At 46.9% G+C, this 13995-nt stretch overlaps 1 protein-coding gene across 1 annotated transcript in view; it reads left to right on the forward strand.

Annotated features, from left to right (window-relative positions):
* The window catches only part of LOC147663333 (WD repeat-containing protein 20-like), a 79275-nt gene extending 70927 nt beyond the window's left edge, over positions 1 to 8348 (forward strand). Inside the window, 2 exon segments of the mRNA XM_086950515.1 lie at positions 7028 to 8308; positions 8310 to 8348. Of these exon segments, the coding sequence (XP_086806641.1) occupies positions 7028 to 8308; positions 8310 to 8348 (1320 nt within the window).
* The last annotated feature ends 5647 nt before the right edge of the window (positions 8349 to 13995 follow it).

Consider the following 13995-nt stretch of genomic DNA (forward strand, 5'->3'; position numbering starts at 1 on the left):
AAAGATAGAGATCAGACTAACCATATTGGAGGCCACATTGGGAAGTCTGAAAACGCGTGCTGGTCGACAGGGAAGTGACCCAGAATCTAGTACCACCATTATGGTCCCACAAGGGTCGGCACACATAGTTGTAAACCCAGCTCCACCACAAGCTGTAATGGGGGTAGTCCCTCAACAATCCCTAAACCCAAAACCTGTAACTACCAATCCACTCTGTGCAAATACACCTAATCCCTCTCTTGTACCAGTAGCTTCAGCACACCCGGCTGATAATAATATTATACCAGACCACCAAATGAAGCCCCCTGCAAAACCCCGTCGTCCCAATTTACCACCAGAGGCTAATGACCTTACTGTGGTCATGGCAGGGGTCCCGCAACTTGATGAAGGAGAAGTAGAGGACTTCTGTGCCCTAAAAACCAGGGTAATTAAGTGGTTAAACAGAAACAGACCCCTCCCGAGACATCTTAATAATGAAATTTTAATGGTAAGAAGGGTCCCATGGGTGGGGAGAACTCAAAAATCTATACCTGGGGACTGTTTATTGGTGAGTTTTAGGGACAAGGGTACGGTGTCGCATATATGTCAAGGGGAAAACATATCAAGGGAATCCACCATACAAACCCTCCGTGTGTCCTTCTTCTTTCCCATCGCCCCTGGCCCATTTTACCCACCCCCAAATTATGATAGATGGAAGAGGGTCGGGAGAGGGGGGAGTCACTGGGCCTCTCAACCTAGGCCATTATTTGGCAGACCAGTACCTCCTCTGCCTACTTATAATCGGTTTAATTGCCTGAATGGCCTAGAGGGGGTGGATTGACAAACAGAGAAGGCCCCAAAGGAGAACATAGAAAAGGGTGCTCAAGTATTAATATCGGAGGAGCAAGGACACCTGGCCCCGCACATTCAAACCACCAGGGCGGAGGAACTTATGTTCTTTGATGACAAGGGTATGGCTGTAGATGGTTTAGGGGGAGGAGGCGGGGGGGACGCCCAAGGGGAGCTGCAGGAGATGGGACTAGGGAGTCAGGGGGGTGCAGCATTGGGTGGAGAGGATGTGAGGATTATTTCTTGGAATGTAGCAGGCTTAGCTGGTATATTCAATAACAAGGAGTGGGTTGATTATGTCAGGAAATTTAATGTTATTTGCTTACAGGAGACATGGGCTGTGGTGAATAATTACCACCTCCAGGGTTACAAGTGCTTTTTTGTTCCCGCTCGAAAATCTAGTTCTGGGAGAGCAATGGGTGGCTTAGCGGTTTACGTAGATCTATCCCTCCCAGGTATCTGGTCGTCTCTTGACTGGAATTCGTACGGAATACAGGCAGTTCGGTTTTCTGGTAAGGGGTTGAAATTGTCTGTCTTTAATTTTTATAACAGTGAGACATCAAACACCAATTCCTCCCTATTGGCCGAACTTGACAAGAGGTTGGGTCAAGAAATCATATCTCAGAACAAAGGGCCGTCTCATGGCGTGCTTTTGGCAGGAGATTTTAACTGTCACCTCTGTCCGGCACTGATAAAGGCAAACACAGATTGGGCACAATGCCCGATTGAAAAGGGGCCGCATTTTGTACACACGCCGACTGGGGTTGCCCTTGGGTTGCTTCGGGTTAAGTACGACCTAGAGCACACCATTAACATGATGGACCCACAGTTGGACGGTATGCTCCCACCAACTTTTAAGGGCAGGGGCTGTGCGTCCATTATAGATTACATCTTGGTCTCGAGATCGTTGATCAACAAAATAACTAGTGTAGGGATAGAGTGGAGCGGTTTTAGTGATCATAATCCGCTCACCTTAACGTTCCTTTACAAGGCGGGCATTGGAATTAAAGCTCGTTGTTTAATTGAGGAGAGGGCCACTGATCAAGGCAGGAGATTGAAGTGGTCCAAAATTGATGGGGCACAGTTTTATAAAACTTTGGGCGATAAGGGTCTAGTGGCCATTAATGATTGTTTAGATCTGGAAATACAGGGTCCAAGGGTCCTGGAAGCGTTTGTCCAAATTGCTAACCTAATTGACGAATTATTGAGGTCTAGTGGGCCCACACGCAACCAGGCTAGTCCTCGCTGGTTTGATAGAGATTGCTCTAAAGCACTGAGGGAACTGAAATGTTCCCTCAAGATGAAACCACGAGATTCACAGATTATTAGGGTTAACAGAGAAAGGTATAAAAAAGAGATTAAAAGGAGGAAACTTGCCCTACAGGCAGAAGCATGGGCAGATCTAAGAGAAGCTGGGGAAAGAAAAGATCTAGCGGGGTTCTGGAGAATCATAAACAAACCGACCTTTTTAGAAAATGATTCTCCTGAGATAGGGGCTAATATTCTGCCGGAGCAATGGGTAACCCACTTTAGGGGTTTATATAACTATGAGTTGGGGACCCATGGGGAACCACCGGAAATTTTAAGACAGGCCCCACCAGTCACATTCTCTCTTAAGGAGATTGTGACAGGGATGGAGGGCCTAACTAAAAATAAAGCCCCGGGCCCGGACGGAATACCGCCTGACCTGTTCCTTAGTAACATAGATCTATGGGCTCCCTTGATGACCAGGGTCTTAAACACCGCCATTACCTGCGGTCTCCCACCTTCTTGGTCTAAGGCGATCATTGTACCAATTTTTAAGAAGGGCAATAGGGATGACCCGAAGTGTTATCGGCCCATTTCCCTGATTGACGTATCGGCCAAACTTTTGGGAAGGGCAATCCTGAATAGACTGACCGAATGGACAGAAGAGAATAACATCTTCTCGGATACCCAGTATGGGTTCAGGACAGGGAGGTCCACTAGTGACCAGTGCCTGAACCTATACATGCTGACTGCCAAGTATACCCTGGCCAGCGATGAACCCATGTATATGGGATTCATGGACTTGGCAGCAGCATTCGATCACGTCAACAGAGGAAAGTTGTGGGACATGATGTCAGGCATGGGGATAGAAAGGGGCCTAATCACCATATTGAGAGAACTGCATAGTGACACCACGGCCAAGGTGAGATTCAACAGGGAGGGAGGACTGTCTGACTCCTTTCCATGTAGGAGTGGAGTCAGACAAGGTTGTATACTTGCTCCTTTTCTGTTCTCTCTTTATATCAATAACCTGGAGCAGTTCCTTCTGGGTTTAAAGACAGACTGCCCAAGGGTTGGGCTGCGGCATATCCCTGTCCTGCTTTATGCAGATGACGCGGTCTTATTAGCAAGAACACCACGTAGCCTACAAACCCTGATAGAGGGGTTTGTGGAATTTATGAGTAACCTAGACCTATCTGTTAACCTAGGGAAATCGTATGTGCTCCTAGCTGGCAAAAAACCTTCCTCCAAATTCGTTTACACAATTGGCTCACATAGTTTGGAGCAGGTCAAGACGTTTTCCTACCTTGGGGTAACTTTTGACGGCGCCCTGCAATTTACCCCTCTGGTGGCGGAACGTTGCACTAAAATGATTGCTTCTAATGGGGCGATAGCTGGATATGGTAGGAGGGTGGGCAGATGGAGTCCGGAACAGGTGATGAATTTGTACGGCTCCATAACATGCTCCAAAGTAATTTATGGGGCAGAAGTCTGGGGGTTTGTGAATACATCTAGTATTCAACAGGAAGAAAATAGGTACTTGAAAGCAATCCTGAGGGTGCCACCCAGCACGGCTGGTCTCATAGCCCACAGGGAGTTAGGGAGGCCATACTTGGAAGATTTAGTAAAACTCAGACCAATAGTGGCTTGGTTAAAAATATGGTTAAACCCAGATGCGCATTTAAGCAGAGAAATTTTATTGGACTGCCTAGGTAGGACCCATTCAATGCGCATCCCCTGGCTCAAATACGTGAAAAATACCCTGGAGGAGATAGGGTTGGGGAATCTCTTCATGAACCCAGCCACTATTTTAGCACAGCATAAGAAGCGAGTAGGGGAACTATTTCTGGGGCAAGAAACCCAACGGCGAGCTGATGCAGAAGGAGTGAAAAAGACTGTAAGGGCCCATGGTTTGGTAAAAAGTGTGGAGGGTATGGAGCCTTACTTATTTCTTCTGCATAATGCACAGGATAGATTTTTAATGTGCCGTCTCAGATTGAATCTGCTCCCCTTTATGTTGGCTATACCTGCCGGGTTTACTTCATCTATTGAGCAGAAGGGTCCCTGCGGCTGCGACAATCGGTCTCCGCAGGATACCCTTCATTTTGTTTTGCTTTGCCCCTATTTTTCCATGCCCAGGCGTAGATTCCTTGTAAATATTTTAAAAAAGGCGCGATTGGAACACGCCAGGGATGCCCTAGTATTTCTGTTAAAAGCCTCTGACCCATTAACTCTATGTAGCATTCTGAATTTCATCAAAGTCGCTATTCGTTTGAGACAGACAAGCGGAGATGAATGAAAAATTGTGATCTGTATTTTGGGCCCTTAAGTTGGCAATCTTTTTATTGTATTAATTATGTACAAGGATCTTAAATCAGTATTTAATAATGTTTTATTGTTGTCTGTATATATACATGTGCTTTTATGGTGTTTTTTATTCACCGAATAAAGATTCTTGATGATGATGACTGCAGATTCCTTATGTTCTCCCATCTCACCTTTTTGTGGAGTGGATGTTTCATGTTAAAAAGGTGCCATGTTACATTGTGCACACTGTCTATTCTAATTTGTCCGTTCCTTCTTGTCTGAGGGTGCAAAAGATATAGTGATAACCTGACATGAGCATGCAGGACACAGAGTTTGATGTTGGCTCATGCTGTTATACGGGAGCTATTACATGTTTCTGGATGGATTTGTTTACTCTTCTACACCTACTAAAAATTGTCAAATCAGGCAAATCCTAGTCCTCCCTGTTCAGCGTATTCTCTAGTTCCTCCACGGAGAAAGATATTGATCAAGATGGCTCATAGTTCAAAAGCCATCTTTACAGGTGGGAATACTGCAAAATAAACTTAAAATCGAAGTGGATGTTTCCCTTTAAAAAAAAATATTGATCCCACACCATATCAGGGAGCCTGTGTTCGTTTGCTAACCTCCTCTTGGATAATATCATTGAAATTGAGGTTTCAGTATCACTTATACTCGTTCAAAGTTTAAAAAACATTTAAACCAACTTTGCTTGCTTCCTGGATGGCATTCTGATACTGTGAACAAATGCAGCTCTTCTACTTTTGACTTTCACCCCACTTGACATTTCCATATTACTAAAGCAGCCACAATCGAGGCACAGTTGTGATGCAGTACCTTAAATGCCCTTTTCCTTCCTAGAGAATATATTGTAATTAAAAAGAAAATTTGAAATACTTTAATCTCCATATGAGCCAAATCTCCTTTGTAATAACACGGGGCACAAACCTCTGCATACTACTCTTGAAAATATACCTTAAGACCTTGAACTGCAGTCTCCATAAATGAATGCTCCAAAAATACATCTATGCTGTTGATAAACAAGTCACCACTGTTGACTGTTAAAGTAGAGTGCCACTAAGAAAGTGATGAATGGAGGCTACTGAACTTCCTCAAAGTTATCTGCCAGAAAACCAAAAGCATAGCTCTTGCTCTCGAAGGCATCCCTTGTGTCTAGTGTCCAGTATTCCTGTACATACTGCCCTGAAGATATTACAAGCCAGCAGCCGCTACAGGTAAGAAAGGTGGGGCCAGGTGAGTTTTTTTTGGAGAGACGACCACGAGATAAAATTGTTTATTTCATTTTCCCTCGTGGTCGTCTCTAGAAATCCCCCCCTCACCTGGCCTCACCGCTCTTAGCTGCAGCTGCCACGGCTGCACGCTAGCCATTTTGATTTCCTATATACCCTCTCCTGAAACAGCGCACTGAAAGTGCTGAGGCCACCGTGGACCTCTTTCTCCATTTCCAAGTAACAAAAACCCTGCAGTTCAATATGTAAGAGCAGTTTGCACAAAATGCAGCTAATCTGCAAATACCAGAATTAAAAAGGTATCCAGATTCAGACACCAGGATGCTGCAAGTTTCAGCCCAAATCTTTTCAGTCAATTATTGCATCTACTAACATCATCCTCGAAGCGTGTTCCAAGCTTAAAGGAGAAATTCAACATTTTTTCCATCACTTCAAATCCAACATTTCTTCCATCCCTTCTCATCCAGCATTTCTTCCATCCCTTCTCATAACCTACCTTCATTTTTCTCATAACCTACCTTCATTTTAAAAATAACCATTCACAAACCACCAACATTTCTTTTTGCTCAAGAAGCAAATTCTCACTCTAATCAACAAGCTCTTATAAGCAGTATGTCTTCTTCAACAACCCTGTAGGCTTTCAGGAACGTGCTGATCAGTAAAGTGCTAAGTTTACTTACATTCTCTGACTGTTCATTGCAAGTCTATCCTTTCCACTTTTAGGCAAGTTTTGTGAGACTCAATTACCCGGTTTGTAGAGTTGCTTAGATACCTTAATTTATTAAATCATTTATTCGCCACTGATAAAATAATTTCCATCATCACCATCTTTGCACAGTTTTGAAATTCCACAGGATGTAAATGTTTGACTGATAATGGTAAATCGATCAATATTCCTGCCATTGCCTCACTGTTGTCTTTTTGGAATTAGGCTACAGTGTTCTTACTACACTCACTTCGGTGTGATAATGATTTGATCCCCCCCCCCCCCCCCTTTCCTCTTTTTTTTTTTTTTTGTTGTGTTCATTGAAGAAGAGGGTTTATGTTAGAGCCATATCTTCCCAGAAAAGACTCTTTGTGCTAGGAGTTACCTGCCTACACCCACAGTTGCACGTAATCAACGTATTATTCAGATGTACCGACTTCTTCTTATAGAAGCATATGTTAATAGCTGCAAGAAAATGTTGAACTCTTTTTTTCGGGTCAAAGACCCCTGCATCGCCTCATACGCTCATGACTTGTGTCTGAATTTTCTTCACAAATGAATGTATTCAAATGTCCTTAGGCTCTTAGCAGCCCTGATGCATGTTATTTGATAACCTTCCCGTTCGTCTTTATTATTGACTTTTTTTACTGTTCTCTTTTTTCTTTTTTTTCTTTTATATTTTATTCAGAGGCTCATTGATAAAACAAAGCTAACTTGCGTGAAGTGGATCCCAGAGTCGGAGAGCCTGTTTCTCGCCTCGCATGCCAGCGGCCACCTCTACCTCTACAATGTTGATCATCCTTGCAGCTCTGCTTCCCCACAGTACACTCTCTTAAAGCAAGGGGAGGGCTTTGCAGTGCACACTTGCAAAAGCAAAAACGCCCGCAACCCACTGGTAAAATGGGCCGTTGGTGAAGGGGCTTTGAATGAGTTTTCCTTTTCACCAGATGGTCGATACCTAGCCTGTGTGAGCCAGGATGGATGTCTGCGGGTCTTCCACTTTGATTCCATGGAGTTGCATGGCATGATGAAGAGCTACTTTGGAGGACTGCTTTGTGTCTGTTGGAGTCCCGACGGGCGGTATGTTGTCACTGGTGGTGAGGATGATCTTGTGACTGTGTGGTCCTTTAGCGAGGGACGTGTCATTGCCAGAGGCCATGGTCATAAGTCCTGGGTCAATGCAGTGGCGTTTGACCCATACACTAGCAATGTGGAAGACTGCGATGAACCTGAAGAATTCAGCGGAAGTGATGATGACCTAAATGATGCCACACACTTTAGCAGAGTGAGGACTAGCAGTACACTGTCTCGTCTTTCAAAGCACAGCGCCAAAAGCAGCCCCTCTGTGACGTATCGATTTGGCTCTGCCGGTCAGGACACCCAATTCTGTCTCTGGGACCTTACAGAGGATGTACTGTACCCGCACCCACCTCTTTCCAGGGCACGCACTCTCACAAACACCTTCAGTGCCGGCATCCCACCATCAGTGAGTGGGGGTAGCAATCTGGCTAATGAAGTGACAGCCACTGTTCCACTTATTCCTCGTTCCCTATCCCGCTCCAACAGCTTGCCGCACCCTGCTGTTGCAAGCGCCAACAAGAGCCATGTGACTGATGGTGCCATTCCGTTCAGCATTGGGAGATTTGCTACACTGACCCTGCAGGATAGGAAGGACAAAAATGCTGACAAGGAGCACAAACGCTATCACAGCCTTGGCAATATTAGCAAGAGTAATGATAAGATCAACATGGCACCAAGGAACAAGTTGGACACTACCAAAATCCTGGGTACAGGGCTATGCCCACGTATAAATGAGGTGCCACTCCTGGAGCCACTGATATGCAAGAAGATTGCCCATGAGAGACTGACTGTCCTTCTTTTCTTGGAAGATTGCATCATCACTGCATGCCAGGAGGGGTCACTGTGCACTTGGGCCAGGCCGGGAAAAGCAGTGAGTAATGCTTGCTACCTCTGCATTGTCTTATTTTAATACGTGTTTCATACTTTAAAGAGTTGTTAGGCTCCAACGTCTCCTTGGAGTGGACTCAGAATATCAGAAACTGCGAGACAAAAGTAAACAATAATGGGGTTATCGGATGAATATGACAGTTTTGATATGATTTCTGGTTTAACAGAAAAGGCAGAACAATTAGACTTAACTTGGCACCGAATCAATGTAATAATTTAAAGAAAAGAGAGGAGTTAGAGTGGTGAGATTGAGGCCTACTGCAGTTTGTACTTATTGTTCGACCCCTGCTACATACAGGAAAGGCCTAGATGGGTTTATCTAAGTAGTTGGGCATGGTGTGAATTTTTTTTATGATTATAGGGCAGTGGTTCCTAACCTTTTGTCTTCTGTGTACCCCCAATTAATAATTACTGGAAACCGGGGATATCTGTTGAATCATAATTGGAACCTGAGGACCCCCCACTGAGTCATTACTGAAAGCCCTGGGGGCCCAGCCTAAGCATTTTTTTTATATTTGAACCGCAAAGCAATACACAAGAGATACAGGAACACGCATTCATCAAATAAATACACAATGTATGAAATATCTTATTTAATTCACACACAATTGAAAACTTACATTTTAATGCGAAGGTTGGAGTTTTTCTAAATTCAATTGAGTCCACTCTTTGTCCATACTTTATTCTGTTTGACGGGCTTGCATTACTCCCATGGTCAATCTGAGGATACTAACTTAAGTTGTAGGCTCTAATTTCAAATGCCTTCACATTTCCAGCACTTCGAAAAATGTTCATTGTTACATTTTGGTTCTTTATTTATATACACGTTATTAATCTGTTAATATTGTAAAATTTTCTAAGCAGTCACTAACACCCCCCCCCCCTACCCCTCCAACCTCCACCCCCCTGGCTTTGTGGCCCCCAGGGGTCCCCCGGACCTCAGGTTTAAAACGACTGATCTAGGGGATTAACTAGAGCAGGAACTGTTCATACTGCTGCTACTTGTCTCAGTATCATCTGTACTCAGTCACCTTAATTCTCCCCTTCTCCCTCCATCTTGCCTGGCCACGCCCCCTTCTCCCTCAACCTTATTCTAACCTGATCACTTCCGTCTCCTCTCTTCCCCCCCCCCCCCCCCCCCTCCCCCTCCATTTTCTCCTTTTTCTTCAATGGCTCTTCCTTGTTTCTCCCTTACGAATTCTCTGCTTTGCTATGGACTCTCTCCCTTCCTGCCCCCATTTTAGCTCTTTTCCAATGCCCTCGCATGCAAACATCCTCTTTGCTGTTTCCTATCACTCTACAGCTGTTGCTCTTAGCATTTGTTCACACTAGCCTTTATTAGGGCAGACGGTCTGAATGACGTGAATGCAACACACATGTTTATTCTTTCCTCCGTTTCCCCAGACAGCAAACATGCAGTGAGAACTAATGCAAGAACCCGAAGTGGATGGTTCCTTAATTAACAATTACATTTTACCCATTGCTGCTTTACATTTGATTGTATTAAACAGAAGTGCATATTTAATTGTGTCTGCGTTTGCCAAAGGTTTTGTCTTAAATCGAAAAAAATGCAATGGGTTGCTCTTATAAAGGAAGGAGCTGTTTCTGCCCCTCACACCAATAGACTGTGTTTATCGAAGCAGATTTTAATGTTTTATTGGGTAATTTCAGGCCCGATGCACTTAGGTGAATTTTAACGCTGCTGTTCTCTGCATACTGCTCGTTTTTAAACAACCCCACTTAATTTTTTGCTCCAACTACTGTAAATGTTGGCATCGAAATATGTAAATTTGTTGTGAGTTGCATGAGCTCCTGCCTCGTTATTATTTGAGGGGAAGAGTTCTTTTGTGAGGCCCTTTGAATGTGTGAGATGGGCAGCGGGCTCCTTTCTTGATTCTGCATTCACTGAATACCTTCATGTCCTTCTTAAATAGGCCCATGTCTTTTTACTTGTCAAGGCGACTTTAAGAAATATGTTTGCATATAGTCGTATTGGCGGAGGGTTTGGGAGGGATCTGCAGTGTTTTCTGGACCACTGTCTGCTACCTCATGCCTGCTCCCTCACTGCCAAACCCACACATCCACAAGCTTGGAAGTGTTCACACAGGGGCGGCTTCCACTTTTACATGTAAACCATACTCTTTAGGGAGTCAATTAGTATTCGATGCAGTTCCTGATATACAATAAAACACTAAACGACCATACCTCCGATGAAACGCACTGAAAAGGCCAAACTTTTCCCATTTGTTTCTCATGTCCAGCAATAGCATTTACCATGATTTTACAAAGTGTGTTCAAATTATTCAATTGCTAATTCTCATCCACTAAACCAATATGTATACCCCTCCAATACCCTTCCTTTTTAGGTTTCGCCTGGCGTAGCACTGCGCAGCAGTGCTCGCGCAGGCGAAATCTTATGTTTACCAGTATGAGGCTTTTTCCCACCTCTCTCTTCCATTGGCTAGCTCCATAAATGGAGGCTAGCTATTGGACAGAGATCTGTTCGTTATTGTCGGAGCAGATTCATGGGCGTTCCGGCGATTTTTTTTCGCTCTCCGCCCCTTTGTGAACGTCATTGCGGCGGTTAATAATTATTTTTTTTTAAGGTTTGTTTTGGTCATTTCTCCGAAGATGGCGGCCGGGCAGTAGCTTACTAGAGAAGCTCCGCAGTGCCGTCTTGAACCAGTGTGTGCCAGTTCCCGCCCCCCTCCCGCTGTCAGTGTGCCCGTTCCCGCTCCCCTCCCGCTGTCGGTGTGCCCGTTCCCGCCCCCCTCCCGCTGTCGGTGTGCCCGTTCCCGCCCCCCTCCCGCTGTCGGTGTGCCCATTCCCGCCCCCCCTCCCGCTGTCCGTGTGCCCGTTCCCGTCCCCCCTCCTGTATTAGATACATCGCGTTTCATCCCCAACCCCCTTTCAGCACCGCACGCTTCCTGGTAAAAATCAACAAGGTCAGCCAGAAACAACACGCTTTCTGGCAGAAACGCATAATACATGGGCGAGGAATCGTGAACAGTGATTCACGGCACCTCGGCTTGCTGAGCTCGGGCTTGCAGAACAGAAACGTATGCCAAACCACAATAGAGCCTTTTCCGTTAAATTCCTGTGCTAAGGGACTTGTGTCGGCTCACAAAGCTGGAAAACATTCTGCAGGCTGAAAACCAAAATACCTATAGGCAGAAATAAATGAGTCCTCGCAAGGCATCCTGCGATAGACTGCCATAATTCTGTTACGGAAGCCTGCAGGGGAGGGAAGGGCGGGCCCAGGCTCCTTGAAGCCTCACCTCCCTGCGCAAGTACGAGCACCCGAGCGTCAAGAATAGCACGCTGTGCCCGCCCGCCTCGCAGTTCTGCCGGATGAACACACCGGGCTCACTGAAGGGCTGAGACAAAGAGGTTGCAGTGAGCCGGCATGTAAGTAGCCCATTCACGGCGTTGACTTCGCCTCTTCCCGGGCAGAAAGCGGTGCTCGTCTGAGTGGGCTTATGAGCTGCTGTAGCGACTCCGATACCCCTAAATCCTCAAACGCCCACTCCCTTACCAGCATGGACAGACTTATAGCGCCTTGGTCCATTTTTGTCGTGGTTTCCGGGACCCTCACACTTTTCACAGCTATCCATATACTTCCAGTGCTGAAGTTCACGAGTCTGCCGAATACCCGACCCTCTAAGAAGCTCTCGCGATCTAAAATGGGTACTTTGATATGTAGTGAATTATTCTGTAGCGCTAACTACGGTCAGAATGGTAATAATTGCTTGGCGCTACATCTCAGAACTTTCCAACTAACATGTTCTTTTCCCCTTTACTGTTTCAGGCCTGAAACCAAACCTGTCAGGGGCTAGCCCTATTTTAAGCCCACGTTGTTCCTATTTTTAACGTTTAAACTGTAGAAAGGCGTATGTTGTACTCTTTTAATATATGTATTTATGTGGGGAGGTAAGGCTAGATTCACAGCAGTGGCCCTGGAGACCAGCACAAACAAGGCAGCCCTGTGTTTAAATATATTCGCAATGACACTGGAGTCCTTCGGGGAAGGTCTGAACCGGAGACAGCATTTTCAGCCGACCCCGGAGAAGCGAGGATGAGGTGGACAGCTGCCCGAGCCCCCAGCCATGTGCTCGGCTCCCCGCTTCGTTTCCACTGAAAAGGGGGCTGCTTCAACCCCCCTCCCTGCCCTGCTCACATGTCTCTTCCTCATCCCACTAGAGTGTTTGTGGGGGATGGAGAGCCATGCGCCTTAATCCGAACACCTGCGCTATGGTGTGTGTGTGGCTCTGTGTGTGTGGCTTTGTGTGTGTGGCTCTGTGTGTGTGGCTCTGTGTGTGTGTGTGGCTCTGTGTGTGTGGCTCTGTGTGTGTGGCTCTGTGTGTGTGTGGCTCTGTGTGTGTGTGTGGCTCTGTGTGTGTGTGGCTCTGTGTGTGTGTGTGGCTCTGTGTGTATGTGTGGCTCTGTGTGTGTGGCTCTGTGTGTGTGTGTGGCTCTGTGTGTGGCTCTGTGTGTGTGGCTCTGTGTGTGTGTGGCTCTGTGTGTGTGTGTCTGTGTGTGTGTGGGGGGCTCTGTGTGTGTGGGGGGGGGCTCTGTGTGTGTGTGTGTGTGTGTGCGTGTGGCGGGGCTCTCTGTGTGTGTGTGTGTGTGGCGGGGCTCTCTGTGTGTGTGTGGGGGGGCTCTGTGTGTGTGTGTGTGGGGGGGGCTCTGTGTGTGTGTGTGTGGCTCTGTGTGTGTGTGGCTCTGTGTGTGTGTGGCTCTGTGTGTGTGTGGCTCTGTGTGTGTGTGGCTCTGTGTGTGTGTGGCTCTGTGTGTGTGTGGCTCTGTGTGTGTGTGTGGCTCTGTGTGTGTGTGGCTCTGTGTGTGTGTGGCTCTGTGTGTGTGTGTGGCTCTGTGTGTGTGTGGCTCTGTGTGTGTGTGTGGCTCTGTGTGTGTGTGGCTCTCTGTGTGTGTGGCTCTCTGTGTGTGTGGCTCTCTGTGTGTGTGGCTCTCTGTGTGTGTGGCTCTCTGTGTGTGTGGCTCTCTGTGTGTGTGGCTCTCTGTGTGTGTGGCTCTGTGTGTGTGGCTCTCTGTGTGTGTGGCTCTCTCTATGTGTGTGGCTCTGTGTGTGTGTGTGTGTGGCTCTGTGTGTATGTGGCTCTGTGGCTCTGTGTGTGTGTGTGTGCGGCTCTGTGGCTCTGTGTGTGTGTGTCTGTGTGTGTGTGGGGGGCTCTGTGTGTGTGGGGGGGGGGGCTCTGTGTGTGTGTGTGGGGGGGGGGCTCTCTGTGTGTGTGTGTGTGTGTGGAGGGGCTCTGTGTGTGTGTGTGTGTGTGTGTGGAGGGGCTCTCTGTGTGTGTGTATGGAGGGGCTCTCTGTGTGTGTGTGTGGAGGGGCTCTCTGTGTGTGTGTGTGTGTGTGTGTGGAGGGGCTCTCTCTGTGTGTGTGTGTGGAGGGGCTCTCTGTGTGTGTGTGTGTGTGGGGGGGGGGGCTCTGTGTGTGTGTGTGGGGGGGCTCTGTGTGTGTGTGTGGCTCTGTGTGTGGCTCTGTGTGTGTGGCTCTGTGTGTGTGTGTGGCTCTGTGTGTGTGTGGCTTTGTGTGTGGCTGTGTGTGTGTGTGGCTCTGTGCGTGGCTCTGTGTGGCTCTCTGTGTGGCTCTGTGTGTGTGTGTGGCTCTGTGTGTGTGTGGCTCTGTGTGTGTGTGTGGCTCTGTGTGTGTGTGGCTCTGTGTGTG

The sequence above is a fragment of the Lissotriton vulgaris genome, unplaced genomic scaffold, assembly GCF_964263255.1.
Source record: "Lissotriton vulgaris unplaced genomic scaffold, aLisVul1.2 SCAFFOLD_1011, whole genome shotgun sequence".
NCBI lineage: Eukaryota > Metazoa > Chordata > Amphibia > Caudata > Salamandridae > Lissotriton > Lissotriton vulgaris.